The sequence below is a fragment of the Pogona vitticeps genome, chromosome 4 (assembly GCF_051106095.1).
Source record: "Pogona vitticeps strain Pit_001003342236 chromosome 4, PviZW2.1, whole genome shotgun sequence".
Taxonomy (NCBI): domain Eukaryota; kingdom Metazoa; phylum Chordata; class Lepidosauria; order Squamata; family Agamidae; genus Pogona; species Pogona vitticeps.
In genome coordinates, this window is record NC_135786.1 from 206,966,463 (window position 1) to 206,992,968 (window position 26,506).

The window sequence follows — 26,506 nt, forward strand, 5'->3', positions numbered from 1 at the left end:
GAGATGAGGCAGGAAACACCCATTCTGAGACATCTTAATCGCCTTCAGGCTTTCCTATTTAGCGACAACTGCTTGGCAAGAGGTGTGCATAAAATCACCATAGCACTATGGCTTATTACCTAGATAATGGAATCTTTGTCTTTAGATAGCACATTTACCGTGACTTCCATCCAACTATTATGATCTAATGGGCCATCCTAATGCTATTAACATTGCTTATATCAGTATCACTGCAGTAGTCACAATCCTGCAGTGACAGACCAACTGATGCATTAAAGGAAAGGAGAATTTTTGATGCAGACACCACACTAGTTAATTACTTTCACTAAACATCATTTAGAACAGGGGCTGGAAAAGTGCAGTGTTGGGATTGCACACTGTGCCCCTCCACAGCCCAATACATTAAAAGGCCACTCTCACCCTTTATGGAGAACGGGACACAATTTTGCCATGTTTTCTGTCCCTGTAGCCAAGCTGTAAGCCCAAGGGAGCCACCATGCTTCTCCAACAGGTTAGAAGTGACTTCAGATTCACTTCCACTCAGAGCAAGTAAGGCACATTTGTATCTGGACGGCTATCTGTAGACATCCAGCAGATATCTTCTCTAGGCAGCATGGCTCTTCAGAGCATGTGCTCAGTGTCTTGCTATGGAGATCCCATTGTCAAAGTGAGCATTCAGGTTGTTGCCCAGGAGAGCCCCACTGGCTGTTCTCGCGCTGCAGCACTTGCCACAAAGGGGGGGGGGGAAGAGCTGCTGAGGCTCTTCATTGCATGTACCATGCTGTCTCACTTTTGCAAAATAGTAGTAAGCGCATTCAGTGGCCCTTGTGGATGTAATTTACTACTTCCTGAGACAAGAAATTCATCCTGCTTCATGGGAGAGCTAACCTGAGGCAAAGATGTCCAGGTTATATACAAAGTATATGCCACTGTGAACATTTTCTCCTTATAGGAACTGTAGTTCTAAAGCTTTCTCCTTTTTGAGAAAGCTTTCTCCTTATTGACCTCTTGTTAAATCTGGGTTCCACAGTACCAACATAATGGGACTTCCTTGAAAACCAGCTCTTCACAGTTTCCCAGCCCACCTTTGAATGTCTGGAGACCCGCAAGGAGAAGAACACAATTTCCAATTTTGCAGATGGAACAGTTCTGTCAGCAGATGTTTCCCACAGATTTTAGCCCCAGTTTAGTCATATTTTAAGTAGGCCCACTAAAATCAATGGGACTTAAATTAGTCATATTTGACTCGTCTCGTTGATTTCTGTGTTTCTGCTGTGTGCATGCCACCTCCTATATGAAACTGTAGATTAAAACTGTCTCTTTGCACCTGTTGTACTTGCCACTATCAAGAGACAGGTAATAATGTAGGACAGGATATTTTTTGTAGCAGAACCCTTGCAAACTTCTATAGTTTCAGGCAGGCAGGAAATACATTTACGTTCTCTATGCTTTTATTTATTTATTTTAATATGAAAAGGTTTACTTCTGCTATCATGATATCAAGTAGGTTATGAACCTTTGGATGCTTTTTTAAAAAAACTACATCTCCCAGAATTCATGCGCAATTTCATTAGTCAGAATTCTGATAGCTGTAGTTGAAAAATCCAAGTCCTCGGAGGAGTTTCAGAAAACACACCTGTGCTCCAGCTAGTATTTTAAGCATTAGCCTACAGAAGAGGGAGGAAAAAGACGAGGAAAATGGATGGGAGTAGCTAAACTCTATGGGAGTTTCAAGGGATTGGGGGACTGGTTATCTCTCTCTTCATTAGGGTTTGTGCATCTCAAAAAACCTGCCAGTCCCCTAATCCTTTGTAGCTTCCATGGAGTTAAACCACTCCCGCCCATTTCCCTCATCTTTAAACTGATGACCATCACTCCAGAGACAGACTTGCCTCTGAGGACTTGGATTTTTTTTGGTAACAATTACCAAGATTCTGACTGGAGAAATTCCTTGGAAATACTGGAAGTTGTAGTGAAAAAATCTAAAAGTCCCATGCCTAATATTAAAGTGAGGTTGCTTTTCCACTATTATAAGTTTGGTTTTAAAGTTTCATTTTTGTATAGCTCAGTGGTTTAGGTCTCTGACTGCAGAGCCAGAGGACGGGAGCTCAATTCCCCACTGTGCTTCCTTGATAGGGGCTGGACGCGAGTATCCATAGGGTCTGTTCCAGCTCTGGAGTTCAAAGATTATTATTATTCTGCCTTGAGACAATTTGTTAGGGCTGAAAAGCACACAAATATTCTTATAAATAAGTCTAGGTAAAGGTAAAGGTTCCCCTTGATATTTAGTCCAGTTGTGTCTGACTCTAGGGCGTGGAGCTCATCCGCGTTTCAAAGCCATAGAGCCAGCATTTGTCCGTAGACAGTTTCCATGGTCACGTGGCCAGCGTGACTAGACATGGAACACCATTACCTTCCCACCGAGGTGGTACCTATTTATCTACTTGCATTTTTACATGCTTTCGAACTGCTAGGTTGGCAGGAGCTGGGACAAGCGACAAGAATTCACTCCGTCATGTGGATTTGATCTTGCGGCTGCTGGTCTTCTGACCTTGCAGCACAGAAGCTTCTGCAGGTTAACCCCCAGCGCCACCACATCCCCTATAAATAAGTCTAGATTCAACCTATTGTTTTAACTGTTTAGTTATTCATTTACCCACCTGTTATCTGCTCAACTCTTTTCCAAACTCACAAGTAACTTAATAAGTGCAGCACAAAGTGCTAATCCATGAGACATCAGAGACTGAATAACACAGATGAGCTTTCATATCATGTCACATAGTTTCAATTTACACATCCATTTACAAAATGCTAATGAAATGGAGCCTTACCATCACCATTGCTGAGTCCACCATTTTGTTCACTGCTGGCAAGTGGATCTGTGGTCAGACTTGTGACAGAGTGGCTAAATGCCTCCTTATCAGAGGGCTGCAAAATAAAATGTGTGGATTCCACTTGAACAGGTTCAAGTTATTCCTCATGATCTTTACTCATTAATAATGACAAACAAGTTTTCTGGATTGGGCCATGCTATTCCATACATTTAGCCAAAATCTTTCTGGTTATTCATATAGATACAAATGCTATGGCATAAATAACAGCACTGAATTGTTGCTAGTTAGCGTCACCATTGTATTCCTTCTCATGCACCAGTTGTGTTACTTGACATACAAATAGAAACACAAGCAGCAATTCCTTAACTGAAGGCAATTGCCACTGTGATTTACATCACTGCGCTTAATGCTGGCAAAAACAACCAATTTTATCCTTTTTTGTACAGTTTTCATCTTTAAACCAACTCTTTCTTTTACATCTGATCATTTTATAATCTAAATCCTTCATTTTGTAATATAATGAATGTATGATTCTGATATATTAAATGATTGATAAAATATATATTTCATCATTAAAACCAATCATATTTTATCTCTCTAATGACAATATATCACAGCATCCACTAAAAAGTCACTGAGAATTCACGCCCAATCTGAAGCAGGGGGCTGAGCTATGGACATGCTCCCACTCTTACAAACCTTTCTAAGAATATATGTTAAATGCCTGTGTCCCTATGTTCCCCATAGATTACAATGCAGTTGTACTTAAGCATATAATTACATAATCCTGTATATTTTCTGTGTTTCAGATGTCCTCTTATATTATAAATCCTAAACTATTAAAAAAAGTATTTTCAAATGATAAAAGTTTCTTTTTTTACCACATTCATCAGATTTTCATGGTCTCCATTCTGGTGCTTGGGTCTCTTCTCCCTTTAATGCAAATCATATTCAGGTATATTGTTAAAAATAATCCTAATATGTCTGAGCATTTATCTCAATGTTTAAGCATCAATCAGTATTTGCATAATGTAAGAGATGATTTGTTGACCCCAGCCCAATTAAATTCCCACTAAGAACAACTAGGCATAATCTATTCATAAGGATGTATTCATGAAGGCTTTCACGGCCGGGATCTAATGGTTGTTGTGAGTTTTTTGGGCTCTTTGGCCGTGTTCTGAAGTTTGTTCTTCCTAACGTTTCGAGATGCCAGCCACAGAGACTGGCGAAACGTTAGGAAGAACAACCTTCAGAACACGGCCAAAGAGCCCGAAAAACCCACAACAACTATTCATAAGGAACTTGAACTACTGATTTCAGGAGGATTTAAAGCATGATTAATGTAACTCTTTGAATCCTTCTTTGACTTAAAAAAATGCATTCTTGACCTAGAAAGAAATTCAGGCGTCTAGTACTGATTTATTTACCATTTAAATATAATATTTAAAAATTCTCGTTTAATATTTGTATACTTATTGTTTTTAGCTTTTAAATGTTGTCTTTTTAATGATGTAAGTTGCCTTGGGTCCTTTTAAGGTGGGGTAAAAATATTTTAAATAAATAAATAATAGAGTTTGGCAGTCATTTGCACGTGGTTACAGGGAAAATTTTCAGTTGCCCTGTGGAGCTAGTATATTTATTAATTTATCCCAAACAGGAATCCTATATTCTTACCTTTTCCAAGAATTCTAAAAGAAAAACAATGTTGATTAATCTGCAATCAGTACTTCTGTCTGCTCATTTGAGTATAAGAAGGAACAAAACACAAACAAAACCTCACCCTTCTGATTTTTGATATTTAAAGAATGTACACATTTCACATGTGACTAGTATTTTAAACTAAAAGTTTCCATCAGTCATCTGAAGAATTTATTTTATTCCAAAATGCTTACTATATGGCCACATGAATCCAGTTGGTAAAACAATTACAACAAAATGTCTTCTAGCATCCCAAATACTAACAGATATATTGGCCCATAAGATTTCATACCTATCTGCTGTGGCACCTGTGTAGCATCTGTATAGTCTTTTGAGGAATAAAGCAGATTTAACTATAAATGCATTAAGCTTCTGGGTTCTTTGCTTTGTTTTGCATGAGAAATTATGCAGCTGTTTACTCTTTTGGAACTAAATCCTTTGTAAAATGAATTGTGTAAGTCCTGGAACAGGTGATTTTTTTATTTTTGTTTTTTAAATATTAACAGACAGCACTTAGTGTTTGCTTCAAGTTATTTATTGTTGTTGGCAATTTGCTGTATGTTCAAGCATATTTTAAATTATTCTATATATGACCACAGCAGTCTCCCTTAACTAGGTCAGACAATTGATCCATCTAGCCCAATATTGCTGACAATGGCCCAATTCCGTTTACCTCATTAAACTGGTGTAGAGCAAATGGTGTAACTTTAAGAAATCATCGAGGACATTATCAGGTGCATGCAAGGTTGTATAATTTATTGTGCAATTGAGGATGTCTATAGTAATTCTTAACTTGGGGCAATTTGCCTCCAAAAGTTTAAGCCATTTGTGTAGATATGCAGCAGGATTTTGGCACGGCCCTCTTGAGTTTTTAGCAGGCTCATTTCCTAGCCCAAATTGTATATGTGGGATTCTTCACATTCTGGGACCTGCTACATGCCCTGCAAGTACTTTATCACTGAGCTATTGCCTCTTCCTGCTACAACATGGAGGCTTTCCATCTATGTTCTAACCCAGAGGTGGCAGGCTCCCCCTAGTTTAGGAAAAATGGGATGATTAACTCCTAGATCTTCTTGAATGAAAAGCAACCAGTTTTGACTTCTTGGACAAGGAATGTGACTCAGGAATATGTATTGATTTCTGAGAAGTATATGACAGGCTGTGCCAGAACATCAGTAGTCAGTAATGGTGTCCATCAAACATAGCTGCACTTTTCCAACACCATCCTCAGTGGAGTATTAGACAAGTAACATAAGCTGCTACTCACACCTAAAGGCACAGCAGTCCATTATATGAGAGTTTCCAGAGCAAAGTATTATCTCTCACTATCATACTGAAGCTGGTGGCAAATCTCTCATTAACTGTAGCTGTACTTCTAAAAATGTATTTCACTGAAAGCAGGCTAATGATGCCTTTTAAAACCCATGATTCTGTCCATGCAGTACACAATGATTCTTATTTGCAGTTACTAATTTGCTCCCTTAAGCTTTTCTGATAAAGCATCTGCTGTTTTTTTAATGTCATCAAAGATTATATCAACAGCATCTGTGTAAGGAAGGGATTTAGTTTAATTGCATTTCTGGGAAAGTACCTGCTACACAAATATTCTGATGCCGCATCCAGCCTAGCAATATGTTAAATTATTAAAGGATGATTGCCAGATAATGTCTGGCAACTGAATTTGCATAGCTTGTTACAGATACCCAGAAGACTGATTCTTACACAACACTTTCTTCATTTTCTTCCTCTAGGAGATATCTTAGAGACTTCAAGGATACAAGATGCAAAAGAGGGCAGGAGTTATCAATCACAAAACTTTGGTAAGGATTCTTTAGAGATTTTCTGCTCAGATCCAATTTAACTACATGATTCGTACATTCCCCCTCCCCTTACAAACAAGGAAGATTAAAGAGTAAGAGCACAGCTATTTATTTTAAGAGCACTTCCAGTGAAACATAGATTCTGCTTTTCAACTGAACAGCAGTGTATAGTGCTAAAATTTATATGCTATACATTCTGGTTACCTATTCAAGTGAAGTTTAAATTTCAGATAAATTCAAATCAAGTGCATAGATGAAAATTGAGTTCAGCCTTAAGCATTTCTACATGAAAACATCATCAACTTTGAGAAGCTGATGTTAGAATCTCTTAAGACTGGATTTTTAGCACTAAACAGATATACTTGTTATTTTTTAGCGGTGACCTTATAATTACCCTGATGTAAATATTATGCTTTGCAGTGTTTAATTTCTGCAGTTGTTTGAAAATATTCTAAACACAGAGGTCTAGTTACACCTAGAGCAAAATGGGGACGGGAGGGCCTTGTACAATAAGATTGTAGGATTTTGATGTGGGAAAGCAAATTGGATGGTAGCATTTTAGACTGCAAGCAGCAAAAACATGTTTTTGTATCCTGTATTAAAATATGTTGTACAAGCTTTTAAAAAATACCAAGCAAAGTATAGAATAGGTTACATTAGAATGTGGCTGTTCTATGAGAGGATCTCAGATACCAAATGCCTTCCACTAGGACTGGAATACAGGATCGGAACCTGGACCCAAATGGCTTGTTCATTTATTGTATGATTATTAATTAGGAATGTACTTGCCTCTCTTTTTCTTGTATGTGAGAATGAGAAATAGTTAATATTTTTTCCTTGCCTACAAGGAGGCGAAATTTTTTGTGAGTTTTGACAAGAATTTTAACCTGCTGTGCAAAAATGCAAATAATACCAACAACAAACTGCACAAATGCTTTGTTTCATTGATTTTTAGATGAGCTACTTGTTTCTTTTTGAGAAATCTCCTTGTCCTGTGCTTATTCTCTCTGTCTGTGTTTCTCAAAGGCATTTTGTACAAATTGTAGAGATTCAGATGGGAAAAGAAGAAACACAGGTCTCACTTTCACACTACGGGCAAGGAATCTCAGAGAACTTGAAAATTCCTTGTCAAGATATCTTGTCATGTTGAAACAGCTAAATAGATGAGAAGGAGGAATTTAGGGCTCAATCATACTGGCAATGAGAACCACAGCTGAATCAGTTTTAGCATTATTTAAATTGATTTATAAATTCTTGGACACGTGACACACAATTCAACTCAATGTATTTGGACTGAGAAGCAAGTTTTTTACTGGCCTGCAGGGGCTTTTAAAAATACATTGGTTCCAAAATCGATTCAGGCCATTCAGGTTTAGTGGTTGTGAATACAGCTGCTATTTTAATTTTACCTATGTGGATTTTGGGCGGTAGGAGCACCACCACTTTTCCATTACCTTTTAAAAATTTCTTTATTAAAATTTTTAGCAATGCATTGCTTAGTACAGTATGACCGTGGTACAATTTTTTGTTGTTGCTGCTGAGAGTTTATCACTACAGTCAACCCTCAACTTTCAAACGGTTCTAGTTACAAACATTTTGACTTACAAACCACTCTGACAGAAAAATATTGACTCGACTTGCAAACTTAGATTCGAGTTACGAACAAAAAAACCATGCAGGAGGTGGGGAAAGCGTGAAATTTGAACTTTCAGTTAACCGCTGGCCAGTGAAGCGGGTGCCTGTCTGCTTCCTCGCTCTTCCCAGCATTTTGAGAGTGGATTTGGAGACAGTCTTCAGACTGCCTGGTACAATGCTGTACGGACTGTATTTTTATTTTTTAGCTTTTTAAAAAAATTTCATTTTTGGATTTTAAAAATTTATTTATTTATTTATTTATTTATTTATTTGATTTTTACCCCGCCCCTCTAGACCATGTCTACCCCGCCCCTCTAGACCATGTTCCCTCCCTCCTTTGCTGCCCCCTTTCTCCCCAAAAGGTGCTTGTATTGGCTTGTCTTGATTGAAAAGGTGCTTTTCAAGGTGATCTGTTGTCTGAAAGGTGCTTGGTTTTTCCCAGAAGGTGCTTGTCTTGGCTGAAATGGTGCTTTTCAAGGTGTTCTGTTGAAAAGGCATCTGTTCCCTCCTTCCCTCCCTTTTTTCTTTCCTTTTTTTTAAACCTAAGTCATCTTATGTTAAAAGAAAAAAATAGTAGTAGGAACGTATTAACCAGCTTTGCATTAGTTCCTATGGGAACTAATGATTCGAGTTACAAACCGCCCTCGACCTAAGAACCAAAAACAGCCGGAACGGATTAATTGGTTTTCAATGCATTCCTATGGGAAATGCTGATTCGACCTATGAACTTTTGACTTACAAACTTCCTTCCAGAACAGATTAAGTTTGTAAGTCGAGGGTTGACTGTATATCACCTTATCAATACATTCAATATTAAACCACCTTCCCTGTTCTCTCCATTCAGCGAATGAAAGCATGTGTTTTCTAGAAATCATCAGCTGGGGCTAACCTCTGTGGTGTTTTCCCCATGTTTTCTTGCTAGTATATGACACCAGGTGCCATTGATTTAGTGACCATGGACATAAAAAAGAAAATAAGCCAAAATTTTAACCAGTGTGTGCTCCTCAAACAAAGCAGAAATTGAGTCAATTCCAGTGCAGCTTCCCAAACTGCTTTTAATTATCAGATGTACACTGAAGACATTTAAGCCAGAGTGAACATGCATACTGATTTATATGCCACGTGACTTTATATCAATGTTAAAAAGGTTGGGACTGGAATTGATGTAAATTGGCAGTGTGACTGAGCCCTGAGTGAATATTAGTCACATCCTTATTCTTAGCTAAAACCTTACCTGTCACAGCTAGAGCACAGGAAAAGAAGGAAACTGAGGACGAGAAGCATTGTCATGGCTGCCAAGCCTCCCCATACGATGATATGAAGCAAACCTGTGCTTAAGAAATTACTGTCTGGACCCATGATGTAAAAAGAAGATGGTATCAGGGGTTGTGGTGATTAATCCCCATGAGACATTTGTGTCTGCACTGAAGAGTTTCTCTGTGAAGAAAAAAGGGGAAGGAAAAGACATAGAAATACAGTTCTGTTAATAGCAATAAAACTTTAAATGTTGATTTCATTCAAAATGTGATTAAATTCTTTCTGTGTAAATTAAGAGATGGCAGAGCTCAATTTTAACTTATAACCTCATCTAGCTAAAGAGAGAAATGATGCTGAATCTAATGGCAAATGAGTGAGCCTGTTTGTGGTTACACAGGGCATTGATTTCTATATGCTCAATACAGGCAGGCTGTATTGGTACAGCACATGTTTCAGAACTAAACCCCCATAGCTGATGGGTACAGTACAGTAGGAGGCATGCCCAAGTTGTGCTCTGAAGGAATCAGTACAAGTTGAGCTGCCACCACTCAGTTTTACATCTATTTCAGTAGGACTTGAGAGCAAAGAGTTTAATCTGGATATAAAACATAGTCTTGTATGTTTAATAAAAGATGCTGGAGACGCAGGGTGCTGAATCTAGAAAACAGAAATTTTCATTACTCTGGATAAAAAGAAAGAAGAAATGCATGAATATACCGTTGGCACAGTGCTTTGACTGGCTCTTACTATTTTAAATTCTTTATGTATACAACCAAGTCTCCCTTTTAAAGTCCAGATGTCACAGTTTGATAGCTCTAGAACAGCAGGATACCTTAATTACTCTCTTAAAAGAAGCCAAACTGTCTTGTGTAATAGCATTTTTATTTTTAAAGTTCAGATTGTATGCTGAAGCACAGAAATGGGATATTAGTGTCTGAAATAGTTGTAAATTAATCTATGGCTGTGCTGAAACATTTTCAAATGTAATAGTTCTCATGGGTAAAAGTATACATATAACATTTTCAAGCATATATATTTAAAAGTAATATCTTCCTATATAATATTTAACACACAGAAGTATACAACAGATGTTCAAGCATGGCAGCAGAATATGACTTCACCCAAACGACTTAGAAACACTACTTTTGCTACTTAATAATAATACTTCATCCTTCATTTTCAAAGACCACCGTTTCCATCAGATGGGGGGGGGACTACCAGTAGTGAGCAGTTAAGGTTGAGCAGTGGCACAGTGATGTATACACAAGTGACTAACTAGAGTAATATATGCTACAGTGTGTAGAACCACCTGGCCCACAGGGCAACTGCACGTGCTGGCTGGGGATCATGAAAGCTGCAATCCAGAACAGTAACTTTTCCAAGTTGTAAATTAAGGAGAAAGCAGAGTTTCTGCTTTGGTTCTCAATATCATGTGAGCTTCCCAATTTCCCCAACATCTAGACAATGACCATGGACATCTGCAGGGCAAAAGCCTTTGTGTATAGATCCTGTCCAAAGCTGAAACTCTGATCACATAGACTTCTGGCTTCCCTTCTTCAGATGCTTAATATGAGTATGTGGACACTGGGGACCAGAGAGCCAGATTGCCTTAGGGACAGTGGCACTGGAAGGGCCCTTCTTTAATTATGTCACCTTTTTCATGTGGACAACATGTGTAGAGGGGCTCAGAAGTTCTTAATAAGTCAGGTAATTATAGGTTTTGTTATTCAAAGGAAACTAAATGGGAGAAATATTAATAAAGTAAGTGATTCTAAATAAATTAAAAAGCTAATAATAATAATTACATACAAGTCTATTCTGATGCATAGTGACCCTTGCCATGGCTCTTCTCTAGTTATACAATACTCAGAAGTGCTTTAGCACTCCCTTCTTTTGGGGATGCCCAGGAGCACATAGCTTGCCCAAGGCTACACAGGCTGGCTCCTCTCCCACAACGCACAGTGGGAAATCAAACTGCCAGTCCCTGGCTCTACAGCTAGATTATTATTATTATTTATTTATTTAATTTATACCCCGCCTATCTGGTCGGTGAGGACCACTCTAGGCGGCTAACAACAATAAAATACAGTAACAATATAAATAAACAATTCTAATTAGTAAAAGCACTACAATACATTACATAGAGTGCAAAACAGGAACAGTAAAGAGGGAAGAAGGAGGTCAAGAGGAATATGATGGAAAGGCCTGCCCAAACATCCATGTCTTCAATTGTTTCTTAAAGATACCCAGCGAGGGAGATCCGCGAATCTCAGGAGGGAGATTGTTCCAGAGGCGAGGAGCCACCGCCGAGAAGGCCCGATTTCTTGTCTTCTCCTTCCGGGCCTCCCTCGGCGTTAGGCTCCTCAACCTCACCTCCTGGCTCACACGAGTGACACGGGTAGAACTTGGTGGGAGTAGGCGTTCCGCCAGATATCGAGGCCCTAAACCGTTTAGGGCTTTGTACGTAAGCGACAGCACTTTGAAGTCGATGCGGAATCGTATGGGCAGCCAATGCAATGTGGCCAGAGTGGGTGAGATATGTTGGAATTTCCTCACTCCACTAAGTAATCTGGCCGCCGCATTCTGCACCACCTGTAGTTTCTGCAGCAGCCTCAAAGGGAGCCCCACGCAGAGCGCATTACAGTGGTCTAATCTTGAGATTACGAGCGCATGTACCAAGATGGTGAGCGCCCCCAAATCAAGGTAGGGCCGCAGCTGGGCTATCCGCCTAAGGTGAAAAAAGGCGCAGCGGACTACCGACGCCACCTGTGCTTCCATGGTGAGCGCCGGGTCCAGGTGGATCCCCAAGCTGCGAACCCCGTCCTTGGCAGGCAGGGTCACTCCCTCAAAAAAGAGGGAGTTTCCCCTCAGTACTTCCGTCTTGTCCGGGTTCAGCCTCAGCCCGTTCTCCTGCATCCATTTCAGTACAGTCCCCAGGCAGCGCTGAAGGGACAGAACGGCATCTCCTGCAGAAGGTGGAAAGGAGATGTAGAGCTGAGTATCATCAGCGTACTGATGACACCGAGCTCCACACCCCCTGATGACCCCACCCAGCGGCCTCATGTAGATGTTAAATAGCATTGGGGAGATAATCGACCCCTGTGGAACCCCACAATTGAGGCTCCACGGGGCTGAGATGTTCTCCCCAAGCTGCACTCTCTGGGGACGGTCCTCCAAGAAGGAACGGAGCCAGGCTAATGCCCGACCACCTATTCCCAGCTTGGAGAGCCTCCCCAGGAGGATACCGTGGTCAATGGTATCAAAGGCCGCTGAGATGTCGAGGAGAACCAACAGGGACACTTTGCCCCCGTCGGCCTCCCTCAGTAGGTCATCGCACAGGGCGACCAATGCCGTTTCTGTACCATGGCGCGGCCTGAAGCCCGACTGAAATGGATCCAGGGCATCCGTTTCATCCAGGAGCGCTTGAAGCTGATCGGCAACCACCCTCTCAACCACCTTGCTTAAGAAAGAAACGTTGGCGACGGGTCTATAATTGCCAATTTCATCTGCCGCCAAACTAGGTTTCTTCCTAATGGGCCTAATGAGTGTCTCCTTGAGGGCAGATGGGAATCTGCCCTCAGGGAGAGATCCATTAATTATTACCGTGGCCCATTCCGTTGTTAAAGGCCTGGCTGCTTTGATTAGCCACGCCGGGCAAGGGTCCAAGGAGGAGGTGGTGGCACGGCAGCGATCAATCACCCTGGCCACAGAGTCAGGCGTGACAGGCTGAAAAGAGTCAAGTGTCACCGGGCAGGACGGAGCACTGGACATCTCAGCTTGACTCACTATATTCAAAAAAGGAGAGAGGTCCCGGCGGATGGCCTCCACTTTTGATTTAAAAAATGCTGCAAATTGGTCTGGCGAAAAGCTAGGGGGAGGCCCATCACCCAGACCAATTCCGGATAGGTCGCGTACTATGCGGAATAATTCCGCCTGCTGATTGAACGCCTCGCTTATCCGGTTAGCGAGGAATGATCTACTGGCAGCCTTTACCTTGGCAAGGTAAAAGTTAGTAGCGACCTTGACAGCTATCCGATTAAAATCCGTCGGGTCCTTTCTCCACTTGCGCTCTAGCCGTCTCCTGACCTGCTTCAACGCCCGAAGATCCTGATTAAACCAGGGCGCCGGGCGGTCTCTGCGGCGGAGAGGGCGTTCAGGAGCGATCGTGTCAACGGCCCTAGTCGCTGCGGCAAACCAGCCGTCGACCAGAGCCTCGACAGGAGCGCCAGCCAGGTCAGCCGGTACACCTCTCATGGCTTCCTGGAATCCAATCGGATCCAGTAGCCTTCGAGGGCGGACCATAACAATAGGTTCCTGCTCCCTGCGAGGGGGGAGAGCCATTTTAAGGGTGCATTTTATTAGGTGGTGGTCCGACCATGACAAGGCTACCGACTCAAGGTCAGTCACCATCAGACCATTCTCGCTCCCATTAGTGGAAAAAACCAAGTCAAGTGTGTGGCCACCCACGTGGGTGGGGCCGTTAACATGTTGGGACATGTTCAAGAAGGCCATGGTCTCTAAGAACTCAATAGCTGGCCCGGAGGTCTCTGCCCCCGCATGCACGTTGAAATCCCCCAAAACCAATAGGTTCGGGGAACTCAGCAGTGCCGCGGAGACAAAGTCCACCAGCTCCGGTAAGGAAATGGCTGGGTCGCGGGGAGCTCGGTAACCCAGCAAGATCCCAATACCATCCCTGGCCCCAATCTGGCGAAAAGCCAATCGACACGTGGAGTGCCTCTAGACCTGGCTTTACCACTGAGGAACGCCTAGCGACCTCCAAGTTGGATTTATGGACAATGGCTACTCCCCCCCCGACCCTCCAGTCTACCCTGGTGTTGGACAGCACAACCGGGCGGACAGATGAGTGCTAGCGGGGGACCCCCCTCTCTGCCGATCCATGTTTCAGTTATGCAAGCCAGGTCTGCATCCTCCTCCAGGATAAGGTCATAGATTACCTGGGCCTTATTGGATACAGACCTGGCATTCAACAACACCAGGCGTAGGGTGGAAGGCTGACTGGTCTGGCTGCCTCGATACTGGGGGCTGGTCACGGTCTCAGAACAATGTACAGCCTTCAGACATCTGTTCATCGTTCTTCTTGCATGAGTGGGGACCGTGCCAACGCCATAACGCCCTCTACCCGTGACCACGGAAATGTTTTGGGGTCCCTCGCTGGGAGGGCAGGCCGTCCATTCCATGTCAGAGGGGGAAGGAAGGGAGGGAAAAAGAAAGGGGGGGGGAGAAAAACAGGAAAAGAGGGAGAAAGGAGAAAAGAAAATTTAAAAAAAAAGATTAACTTAATACAACTAGGTCAAATAACAAAAAAGAAAATTAACCATATACAGTAAGACAGTGCACAAAAATGATATACATAAAGTAAATAAACATAAATTGAATACAGTTAATAATAATTCAAATAAATCAAATAATAAAAGAAAAATAAACCATATACAGTGCATGCAAATAATATACATGGCATACCACCCAGGGCCAGGCTTCCGGCTTTTATGGCCTCCCTCCCCTCCCAGCCAGGTGACTGATGTTATGGAAGGGGGTGGGGTGGCCTGAAGCAGCAGGAGCAGCAGGAACAGTAGCAACAGGGTCCCAGTCCTGAAAAAAGGCCGGGGAGTGCAGGCCAGAAATTCTCCCAGACACGTCTCTCACCCCGTGCCTGGGGATGGCAGATATTGCAGGCAACTCCCCCGACGTCAGGAACGCTGGTCTGTGAGGGCCCTGGCACAAGCTTCCGGCTTTTATGGCCTCCCTCCCTCCCAGCCAAGTGGCTGATGTTATGGAAGGGGGTGGGGTGGCCTGAAGCAGCAGGAGCAGTAGCAACAGGGTCCCAGTCCTGAAAAAGGCCGGGGAGTGCAGGACAGAAATTCTCCCAGACATGTCTCTCACCCCGTGCCTGGGGATGGCAGATATTGCAGGCAACTCCCCCGACGTCAGGAACGCGACATTAGGTTAGATACCTAACTATGAGGGGTTACAGGTGTACCAAGGTGTCTGGCCCCAGCACACAAGTATCAGGCAGCTGGGAGGACAATAGGTTTTCTCAAGATGAGGTCAGTAGGAGGGTAAGTTTTCTCAAGATCATTCTGATGCAGCTGAAAGAGAGAGTTCCCTGATGAGAAACAGCTGGAGGAGTCCGGGTCCAGGAGAACGAAAAAGCATTACTAGGAAGGCACAGGTCCCTGTCTATCTCCGAAGAAGAAGAAGACGTGTGGGAGGATGAAACAGAGGAGAATGCTGGAAGCTGTGTACCATTGCCTGGTTTGTTTGCTTGTTTGCGACAAGAGTCAGAGATTCCAGCCACACGCCTGGACAAGGCTACATGTCGCAGCCCTGGAGAGGCAAGCAAGGGGATTGGCAGAGACAAGGTGCAGAGCATGACTTCTTTTGCTCATCTGTACAAGCCTTCCCTAAAAGGGATGCTTCCTGAACCTAAGCTCTCCTCTCCTTCTTGCTTTCCAGAACTTGAACTCTGGGGAACTTCAGTGAAGTTAACCGGGTCTCCAAGATGGCAAGTGGTGCCCAAAGATTAAGAGACTATAATTCAGCCTTGTGAGACTGTGGGAGGAAAAGTGGGGGAAAGTGATGCTGTACCACTAATAAAAGCTCTTCTGAGCCAAGAAGCTGAGATGGAGCCTATGTAGTTATTGCCAGGGGACCCTGGTCCTGCTGGCACTGCAGCAGGGGGTGCAGGTGGGGCGCACACTAATTCACTTAGCTAGCTAGCCAGCCTAGAAAATAAAGCTACCTGTCTACAAAATAATTCATCCCTACAAAGAGATGGAGATACCTAATTCTGAGACTTTAGATTATAGTGTACAAAATTTTTAGCCCTAAAGGGAGTGTTGTAGGAGTAGCTAGAGAAATTGGTACCTTCTAGACATTTTGGACTACAATTCCCACAAGTTCCAGCCAGCACAGCAAGTGGTTAGATAAGAATTATGGATATGGTAGTTCAAAATATCTGGTGAACTTTAAGTTGCCCACTCTTGGTCAGGGACTGTGTATGCATGTACACACATGAACCCAGGCATGTGAAGGTTTAAACTTCCCTTCCCTACCAGCTGGGCCAGGAACATCTCTGATTAGCTAGGCTGCAGAGAAAGCTGAATGCATCACATTTGAGAGGCTATACATAAAATGTTTCCTGTCTTAGACGTACTTTAATTTATCAGGAATTCCACTAAGCACAAACATCCTGACATTTCAAAGCATTTCCATTCAGATAGCTGCAAAGTTTATGTCAATGTAGCGATTTTTAAAAGTACAAGTATGAGCTTAGAGAAAAAATGTCATCATGCTATTGTAACAATAAAGCAGGGATAAAAAAAATAGCCCCATTCACTCTTGCTGACTGAAAGAAAGGCTAAACTTACAGATAAAAGTAAAGTATGGTCCATATATATTTGATAAGTTATCCTCAAGTTTTTGTTCCAGTTTTGAGCATAAGGTGGCAGCATTACACTACTCTTTTTGCTCAGAGGTGAAAATCAAGGGTGTTATATGTGGCATGCTAATTTTAGCATATTAACATTAAGCCATTATTTAACAAAATGTACATAATTTTAATTAATTAATTGCAAGTGGTTTAGGTTAATATTACTAGCAAATAACACATTATCTTATATTAATAAGACATGCTGGGTCAAAAGACACACTCGACGTGCTTTTCAGGTATTACATTTAAGTACAGACGTAGGACGTAGCATCTTAAAAAGCAGAGACATCACCTTGCCCACAAAGGTCCGCACAGTCAAGGTCCATACATAGCGATGTATGGAAGTGAGAGTTAGACCGTAAAGAATGCTGACTGCTGAAGAATTGATGCTTTTGAACTGTCGTGCTACAGGAGATTCTTGAGAGTCCCCTGGACTGCAAGGAGAACAAACCTATCCATTTTGAAGGAAATCAACCCTGAGTGTTCACTGGAAGGACTGATCCTGAAGCTGAGGCTCTAGTACTTTGTCCATCTCATGAGAACACTCCCTAGAAAAGCCCCTGATGTTGGGAAAGTGTGAAGGCAAGAGAAGGGGACGACAGAGATGGCTGGGCGGTGTTGTTGAAGCTACCAACATGAATTTGACCCAACTCCGGGAGGCAGTGGAAGACAGGAGGGCCTGGCATGCTGTGGTCCATAGGGTCATGAAGAGTCAGACATGACTTAATGACTAAACAATAACACAGACGTAGGACACCTACAGATATCGTACAACAGCAAAGGGAGGTTTCTCGTGAACAATATGTACATCTGTTGCTGTAAGTTTAATTAATTTTAATTAATTAACCTTCCATGAATGGAAACATAGTTCCAGGAGGAATTTATAGAAGTTGTTAAAAGCTCCATACACACACTCATTGAGGACTGAATAATATAACAATCCTACTATCATAACCTTTTGATGTCTCAATGAAGCTGTAAACACATTGTAGCCACAATGTTATTAAACATTCTTGGTAGACTGCAGATTTATAAAAGTACTGTACAGTACTTGCCAATATAGTTTTTGGGACTAAGTTCACAGAGTCATGTGCTGCCAATCACAAGCCATGCGGACAATAAGCTGTAACAAAGAGTGTACCCATCTAAAGAAACAGAAGTTAGACAAAAGGTACTATATCAAAAATTTTGGTTCTCTCATTAATTTGGGGGCAACATAACAACACTTGAACCATAGAGGCTTCAAAATCATCAGAACCTCATTTTTTTGCAGCTATTGTCATCCAGATTCTCTGTTCTTGCAAGAAACGTGTTCTGTTTCTGTCCTGTCAAAATATGAAAATATTCTACTGTAGCTGCATCATGTTAAAAATGGCATGAGGAAAATCTATGGAAAGGGAAGACTCTATCATGAAGCTTCAGGTAACCATGAAGAATGCCGTGACGTAGGACCAATGATTCTTATGAAAAGCATGCATAACATAATCAGAGGTGCAGATGTGCTTAAATTGTGAATGGTTGTTTTAACATCTTCTCTGTTTCTATGAACATCACAGTGATTTCAAATCCAATTTTCAGTGCTCAGTAGACTTGTGAACTGTATCATCTGTGAAGGTGCTTTAAATTCCTTCTTTCCTGATATCTTGTTTATGAATGGAATGCATGTACATGAATATTAGAATAAACACAAGTACAAGACACGTATGGAAGAGATATCATTCAAATACAGCTACCTTGAGTAGCACTAAATAGCATTTCCTTACTTTTACTCACCTCAATAACATTATCTGTTTCCAGTAATAGAATTGCTCTTTATTTTACTTTGAATATGCAACTATGTGTTTTTAAAAAACTGCTAATAACCAGATCTGTGTTTCTGTGTACTGTATGCATACATGGCTGTGTGTGCATGCACACAGGTCTAGTTAACATCTTCCAGCCCATGCAGTTATTTCACCATCCAACATTATTTCAGACAAAGAAATTTTATCTTTAACTCAAAAATTCTTCCTTTGACTTTTTCAACCTGATGTGTGCTTGTTTTCAGTGAATCCCACCACCACTTGCCCTGTCTTCCTAGTTTTCACAAATTTCCTTGCTTTCATCTTTCCCTCCTTGGTACCAGAATCACCAGTTTATCACTTCTCATTCACAACTCCTTGCTTGTAGATTTTTATGTTTTTTGAAGACTGCTGCACTTCTCCCTCTTCCCCTTGTTTTTTTGACATACTCTTTCCAACTCCACCCTTCTTGTCTCTGTCACACATGATCTGGAGACTCCTGTTCTTAGCATTCTTATTTTTATCTCTTGACTACCCCCCCCCCCCCAAGAACAATGTAGTTCTTTTCCACACATTACAATACTGAAATATAGTTCCATGCCTCTAAGGCTTACATTGCTGTACAAGAAATACAAAATGCCCTAATCAGATTTCATGGGAATAACACTATTCCCAAAACAGCATATGAAAAACAGTGCTTTCCTCCTTGTTACAGATCAGGTGAAAATAACCTTACATCCCAAATATCCATCCACTGTTTATGTAAGACAACTTTCAGTGTCTTGTAAATCCCACCACTGGGAAAATGCACATGCACACATGTAACTTATCCTTACTCTCCGAGTTCTACAATGGAATATTATGGTCCTCCCAAATTTTTATTTATTTTTGTAGAACCCACAAAGAACTATATCTACAATGTGGGCAGTTTAGGACACTGTTACCTGTAGAGCTGGAAACAATGTCCTTAATAAGAGCCTCGTGGTGCAGTGGTAAAACTGCTGTGCTGCAGCCAAAACTGTGCTCACGACCCGGGGTTCAATCCCAGGCAGCCGACTCATGGTTAACTCAGCCTTCTATCCTTCCAAGGTCAGTAAAATGAGTACCCAGCTTGCTGGGGGGGGGGGGCAATGTGCAGCCTGCATAATTAACTTGTAAACCGCCCAGAGAGTGCCTGAAGCACTATGGGGCGGTATATAAGCAGCATGCTTTGCGCTTTGCTTTGCTTAAGTTTCCAGCTACTCATCTGACCTGTTTTGTATCAGTTTGTTAACATTTTAAAAAACCTTTTTTTTTAAAAAAAAAATGCTATTAGAGTATTGGTTTCATCCAGCAATGTACTGGATTAGGATAAGAGAATGTTTCATGCTATTTTCAGCAAAACATACGAAAAGAAATGTGAAATACTAGTTAACAGTAAATTGACCCATTGGGTGGGAGGGAATATCACTGACATTATAATCTTACCATCTTATAACTGCAAAGCTGGAAGGGGCCCTATGGATCATTGAGTCGAGCCCCCACCAAAGAGGCACAATGGGGAATCGAATTCCCAACCTTTAGCTCTGTAGCCAGACATCTAAACCACTGAGCTATTTCTCAATGGATTCAGAAGATATGCAAGAAATCTACAGTTTTTGAAGAAGTAGTTGCATACAAGGATATCCATACAAAAATAAAAACATAACAAAGAAAAAAAATGTTATCTTTGATGGATAATTTAACATCTTCAGTACCCTGTATTTCAAAATAAACATTTTGTTACAGTATAGGATCACTGAAGTGGTTAACATGGTGCTGACATTCATGTTAGACTCCAGAGAGAGTCTGAGCTTAATCCCCACACATAGGAAAACAGATTTCAGGAAGAATACAGCCTAGCAGTATTCAATCAGGTGAGTGTTCACCTATGGTCTCAAGTAATACAGGCTGTACACAATCAGCTTGAAGTGGCTGAAGCTGTATGGTTTTGGTTTTTTTAGTCGTTAAGTTGTGTCCGACTCTTCTTGATCCCATGGACCAGAGCACACCAGGCCCTCCTGTTTTCCACTGCCTCCCGGAGTTGGGTAAAATTCATGTTGGTAGCTTCAACGACACTGTCCAGCCATCTCGTCCTCTGTCATCCCCTTCTCCTCTTGCCTTCACACTTTCCCACATCAGGGTCTTTTCCAGGGAGTCTTCTCTTCTCATGAGATGACCGAAGTATTGGAGACTCAGCTTCAGGATCTGTCCTTCCAGTGAGCACTCAGAGTTGATTTCCTTTAGAATTGATAGGTTTGTTCTCCTTGCAGTCCAGGGAACTCTCAAGAGTCTCCTGCAGCACCACAATTGAAAAGCATCAATTCTTCAGCGGTCAGCCTTCTTTACGGTCCAGCTCTCACTTCCATACATCGCTACTGGAAAAACCATAGCTTTGACTATGCGGACCTTTGTGGGCAAGGTGATGTCTTTGCTCTCAAGCTGTATAGTACATACAGTAATCATCTGCATTCGCTGCAGAATTCTATACTGGTTACCCAGGCTTTTAATCTTTTTATAGTAATGTTTGCTAAGATGTGATAATTATTTCCTTGTTTTAGTCCCAACTCTTAGAAAAGCAAGAGAATGAAAAATGGGGAATGTAATTCAGCATTCAAAACAGAGGCATTCTATAAGGGTTCATAAATTACAGGTGATCTATTGTTTCCTACAGGCTTCACTGACCACTTAATTAAAGACAATGATGTTGTATTTAGGGACTACAGCCTTACTTAATAACTAACCACAGTATACATGATAGCTTAATTACAACATAATTCTCTCTCTCTCTCTCTCTCTCTCTCTCTCTCTCTCTCTCTCTCTCTCACACACACACACACACACACACACACACACACACACACACACACATCCTGCTTCAAGAAAGAAATTGCAGTGCTTCTACTTTTAGTTATCACCAAGAAAACCTTCAACCTGTCCACAAGTGTCAGAAGGCTCTGTGGTTTCCATATAAGAAACAGATAAGACATGTTGTGCCCTCAAAGACAGCTGAATTATCCAAACCTTTGCTGGGAATGATAGAAGGGGAGGTCAGGTAGAAAGATACAAGTTGTGGACTGAAGGAAAAACATTCTGAGTTCAAGATTGGCTGTGGAGAAGGCCAGCTGTAACCTCATCAGCCATAAAAGCAGAAGAAATCTGAAAACCTGTCCCTATCCCATTGCCCTTTTGGAGAATATGTAATGTGGTGAGTGTGCTGATGATTTATCTTCCCTATATGTGTGGATAAACCATTAGAGAACACAGAAATGAAAGTTTACTCCATGAAATTTGTTTTCGAGTTGCTACACCATAAATTTTTGACAGCTGGTAGTTCCAGGTGAAACAGAGACATGGTTACAGTGGTGCCTCGCTAGATGATGATAATCTGTTCCACTGAAATCGCTGTTTAGCGAAATCATTGTCTAGTGAAAAGCATTTCCCCATTGGAATGCATTGAAACCTGTTTAATGCGTTCCAATGGGGAAGATCGGCCATAGGAAAGCCGCTTTGCCAACCGCTGATCAGCTGTTTAAATAGCTGTCTTGCGAAGCTTAGGTCCCGAAAACACCCATTTTGCGAGCACAGAGAGAGCTGTCAAAATCGTTGTCTAGCGAAAATTGGTTTGCGAAGCAGGGACCAAACATTGTCCAGCGAAATTCCCCCATAGGAATCACTGTTTTGTGAATCGCTATAGCAATCACAAAAAGCCAATGTCTAGTGAAAAAACTATAATGCGGGGTAACTGTCTAGCGAGGCACCACTGTATTTTGATTTTAAAATGTTATTTACAAAAGAAAGCACCTGACTGTACATAATTTTACTTTGCTAATTAAAGCCAATAGATTTTTTTAAACGTATCATTGTTCCAATAACTGATTTCTCCGTCACATATTTCAATTTTATACATTCTACTGGCATCCATTCTCAAAGCTGTATCTGTTTCACTGACAAATATTATCCTTCGGACTTGGAAGAAAAATGCATAGAAGATGAATTGAAATGCATAAAAATGAATTGAAGATTGTCAGTATGCAATAACTCAGTTTAAAACATCCATTTGCAACCACTTCAGGTATGCTGGAGAAACTGCTGATCTGACAAAGGGTATCTCTGTTTCTATTCCAGGTACTAAAGATAATTCTTCTAGTTTGTAAAAAAAATCAAAATTCAACAAACAGCATTTTTGTAAATAAGACTTAGTCCAAGCATTGATGCTTTTCTTATATTTTATAATTTCACTCAAAGTATGAATCAAATTCTAGACATTATGCAACCTATACAGTACTTATGCTGCAGTAGCTTCTTTTACCAAATTCACAACATGGTCTGAACAACTCCATGGAAACATCTACGATAGTTGTGTCACTGAGCCCTGTATACTACATTTAAAACCATCAGGGACTAATTGACACTTGTATGTATTGAATGTGCAAACAAACTGCACTGAAAAACATTTCTCTGAGATGACAAGGAATTTCTAACCTTGTTAATTATACCTGTAACAGCCTGTGCACAAATGATTTTTTAAATGGATGGCTAATTAGTTCCAAATTAGCATAGCTCAGTGAACAGAAGTGCCTGCCTGCAGAGCTAGGAGCTGGGAATCTGAATCCCCTTTGTGCCTCCCAGGGGAAGAACCAGCTGAAATCACCAAAAGCATGTGTGGCTGATGGGGTTATTTTATTTATTTATTTTTTATTTATTTAATTTATATGCCGCCCACTCTACCCAAAGGTCTCTGGGCGGCTTACAACAATTAAAATTCAATGCAATAAAATAAAATGATTAAAATACAGTTAAAATACAATTAAAATACAATTAAAAAATACAATTAAAATTGCCATCATTAAGACCCACAGTTAATGTTATTTCAATTAAAAGCCTTCTGGAACAGGAAGGTTTTGACCTGGCGCCGAAATATCATCAGTGTCGGCGCCAGGCGAATTTCAGTTGGGAGGGCGTTCCATAGTCTGGGGGCAGCTGCCGAGAAGGCCCTTTGTCTACAAGCCATCCCTCTTACCTCCTTGAGGGATGGCTCTTTCAAAAGGGCCCCCTGGCTAGATCTTAACAGCCTGGTAGGCTCATATGGAAGGAGGCGGTCCTTCAAGTATCCAGGGCCCAAGCCGTTTAGGGCTTTATATGTCAAAACAAGCACTTTGAATTGGGCCCGGACAGCAACTGGTAACCAGTGTAAATTATACAGAATCGGCTTGATGTGCTCTCTGGCGGCCCCACCACTCACCAGCCGTGCAGCTCGATTCTGGACCAGTTGCAGTCGCCGGACCGTCTTCAAAGGCAGCCCCACGTAGAGCGCATTGCAATAATCAATACGAGATGTTACCAGTGCATGTGTAACTGTCATGAGACTCCGCTCGTCCAGGTAGGGCCGTAGCTGGTATAGTTTCCGCAGCTGGAGGAAGGCGCCCCTGGCCACCGAGTCCACCTGGGCTTCCAGTGTTAGACTGGGGTCCAGGAGCACCCCCAAGCTGCGGACCCTGTCCCTTAGGGGGAGTGTAACCCCATTCAGGACAGGGAAGTGGCCCTCCAACCTGTCCAGCGAAGCACCCACTAACAGCACTTCCGTCTTGTCTGGATTGAGTTTCAATTTATTAACCCTCATCCAGTCCATTATCAGGTCCAGACACGAGTTCAGCACAGAAACCGCCTCACCTGGATTGGTGGAAAACGAGAGGTAGAGCTGAGTGTCGTCAGCATATTGCTGACTCCTCAGCCCAAACCTCCTGATGACCTCTCCCAGTGGTTTCATGTAGATGTTAAACAGCATGGGGGACAGTATCGAGCCCTGAGGAACCCCATGACATAAATGCCATGGGGCAGAGCAACTGTCCCCCAGCACCACCCTCTGGATACGGTCAGCTAGGAAGGAGCGGAACCACCGTAAAACAGTGCCCCCAACTCCTAACCCAGCCAGCCTATCCAGAAGGACACCATGGTCGATGGTGTTGAAAGCCGCTGAGAGGTCCAGGAGTATCAACAGGGTCACACTCCCCCTGTCTCTCTCCCGGCAAAGGTCATCATACAGGGCGACCAAGGCTGTCTCTGTACCAAAACCCGGCCTGAAACCCGATTGAAATGGATCCAGAAAATCCGTTTCATCCAGCAGCGCCTGGAGTTGCCCGGCCACAACCCGCTCCAACACCTTGCCCAAATAAGGGAGGTTCGCCACTGGTCGGTAGTTGACCACCAGCCTTGGGTCCAGGTTAGGTTTTTTAAGGAGTGGTCGAATTACCGCCTCTTTCAAGGCAGTAGGGACCACTCCCTCTCTCAGAGAGGCGTTCACGGCCTCCTGGACCCAAGTGCGAACCCCCCTGGCAGATCTTCCAATTAGCCAAGATGGGCAAGGGTCGAGCGGCGTGGTGGTAGAACGGACAGATCCAAGCACCCTGTCCACATCCTCGGGTCTCAACAATTGAAACTCATCCATTAAAGTTTGACCTAAGCACGGCACACTGGACACATCTTCCGATTTTGCAGTAACAGTGGAGTCCAGCCCACTGCGAATCTGAGCGATTTTTTCCTCAAAATGAATAGCAAACTCATCACAGCGAGCTGATGAGCAGTCCGGGACCTCCACCGGGTTTCCCGGTTGAAGAAGATCCCGGACCACCCGAAACAGCTCTGCTGGACGACATTCTGAGGAAGCGATACGGCTGGAGAAATATTGCCGTTTCGCCAGCCGTATTGCCACGAAATAGGCCCGATAATGGGCTCTAAGTCGTGTTCGATCGGATTCCCAGCGGGACTTCCTCCACCTGCGCTCTAGCCGTCTCCCCTCTTGCTTCATCGCCCGCAGTTCAGAAGTATACCAGGGAGCTGTCTGGGCTCGGCGAGCAGGGAGAGGGCGCTTAGGCGCAATTGTGTCAACCGCCCGGGTCATCTCCCTATTCCATAGGGTGACCTGAGCTTCGACAGGAGCGCCAACCATATCAGACGGATACTCCCCCAGAGCATTCAGGAAACCATCCGGATCCATTAGTCTCCGGGGGCGGATCATCTTAATCGATCCCCCACCCTTGCAGAGGGAAGAAGAAGCTAATAGACTGAATTTGACCAGGAAGTGGTCTGACCATGACAATGGGGTCACGACCAGCCCCTCCACATCCAAACCACCACCTTCCAGTCCCGTTGTGAAAACCAGGTCCAAGGTGTGGCCCTTCTCATGTGTCGGGCCAATGACACATTGAGACAGCCCCATGGTTGTCATGGCGGCCATGAAGTCCTGAGCTGCCCCAGTCAAGGCAGCCTCAGCATGGATGTTGAGGTCCCCCAGCACCAGCAGCCTGGGAGTCCTCAACACCAGGTCTGAGACTGCCTCCGTCAGCTCAGGTAGGGAGATTGTTGGTACGCAGCAGGGTGGGCGGTACACCAACAGAATCCCTAATCTGTCTCGTGAGCCCAACACACAATACAGGCCCTCAAGACCTCCTCTCAAAGGGATAGGAAGCCTGGTCAAGGAGATAGAACTCCTATAGACTATAGCAACTCCCCCTCCCCGACCCTCTGAGCGACACTGGTGCTGGACTGAGTACCCAGGAGGACACAGCTGGGAGAGGGGGACACCACCTTCCTCTCCCACCCAGGTCTCAGTAATGCACGCCAGGTCAGCCCCCTCATCCAGAATTACATCATGGATGAGGGCAGTTTTGTTTTGTACTGACCTGGCGTTCATCAACAGCACCGTGTGGCTCGAGGGTTTGCTGATATGGTCGCCTGATACCATTTGGTTGGAGGTAGGACTAGAAGAGGGGATAGATGTAAGATATCTAACCTCTCTTCTCCTACGCGGGCATGTTCTACCCCCACCACCATTCCTTCCCCTACCCAGCACCACCTCAATGGCTGCCCCCTCCAACGCCCTCCCCCCTTCCTGTTCCATCAGGTCCACTGTGGGTATCTATGCAACCTGATGGCAATTAGTAATACTAACAGTTAAAACATGTCCTGCTCCCTTTGCAGCCTTGGCCAAGCTGCATGTTTCCAAAGTACAGT

The 26,506-nt window shown here is 42.9% G+C and overlaps 1 protein-coding gene and 1 long non-coding RNA gene across 20 annotated transcripts in view; one reads left to right on the forward strand and one right to left on the reverse strand.

Moving 5' to 3' along the window:
• The window catches only part of LOC140706963 (uncharacterized), a 49,723-nt gene extending 33,859 nt beyond the window's left edge, over window positions 1-15,864 (forward strand). The window contains exons 2-3 of the long non-coding RNA XR_012086938.2: window positions 6,284-6,352; window positions 15,719-15,864. This is a non-coding gene — a long non-coding RNA (uncharacterized LOC140706963). The remainder of the gene's footprint in view (window positions 1-6,283; window positions 6,353-15,718) is intronic.
• Window positions 1-26,506, reverse strand: part of PAG1 (phosphoprotein membrane anchor with glycosphingolipid microdomains 1) — a 173,389-nt gene that overhangs the window by 26,175 nt on the left and 120,708 nt on the right. For all 19 annotated transcript variants that reach the window (XM_078393565.1, XM_078393564.1, XM_078393552.1 and 16 more), the window contains 3 exons: window positions 9,222-9,424; window positions 3,716-3,767; window positions 2,832-2,928 (listed from right to left, as the gene is read on the reverse strand). In XM_078393565.1, the coding sequence (XP_078249691.1) occupies window positions 2,832-2,928; window positions 3,716-3,767; window positions 9,222-9,346 (274 nt within the window). In that variant the 5' untranslated portion in view covers window positions 9,347-9,424. The remainder of the gene's footprint in view (window positions 1-2,831; window positions 2,929-3,715; window positions 3,768-9,221; window positions 9,425-26,506) is intronic.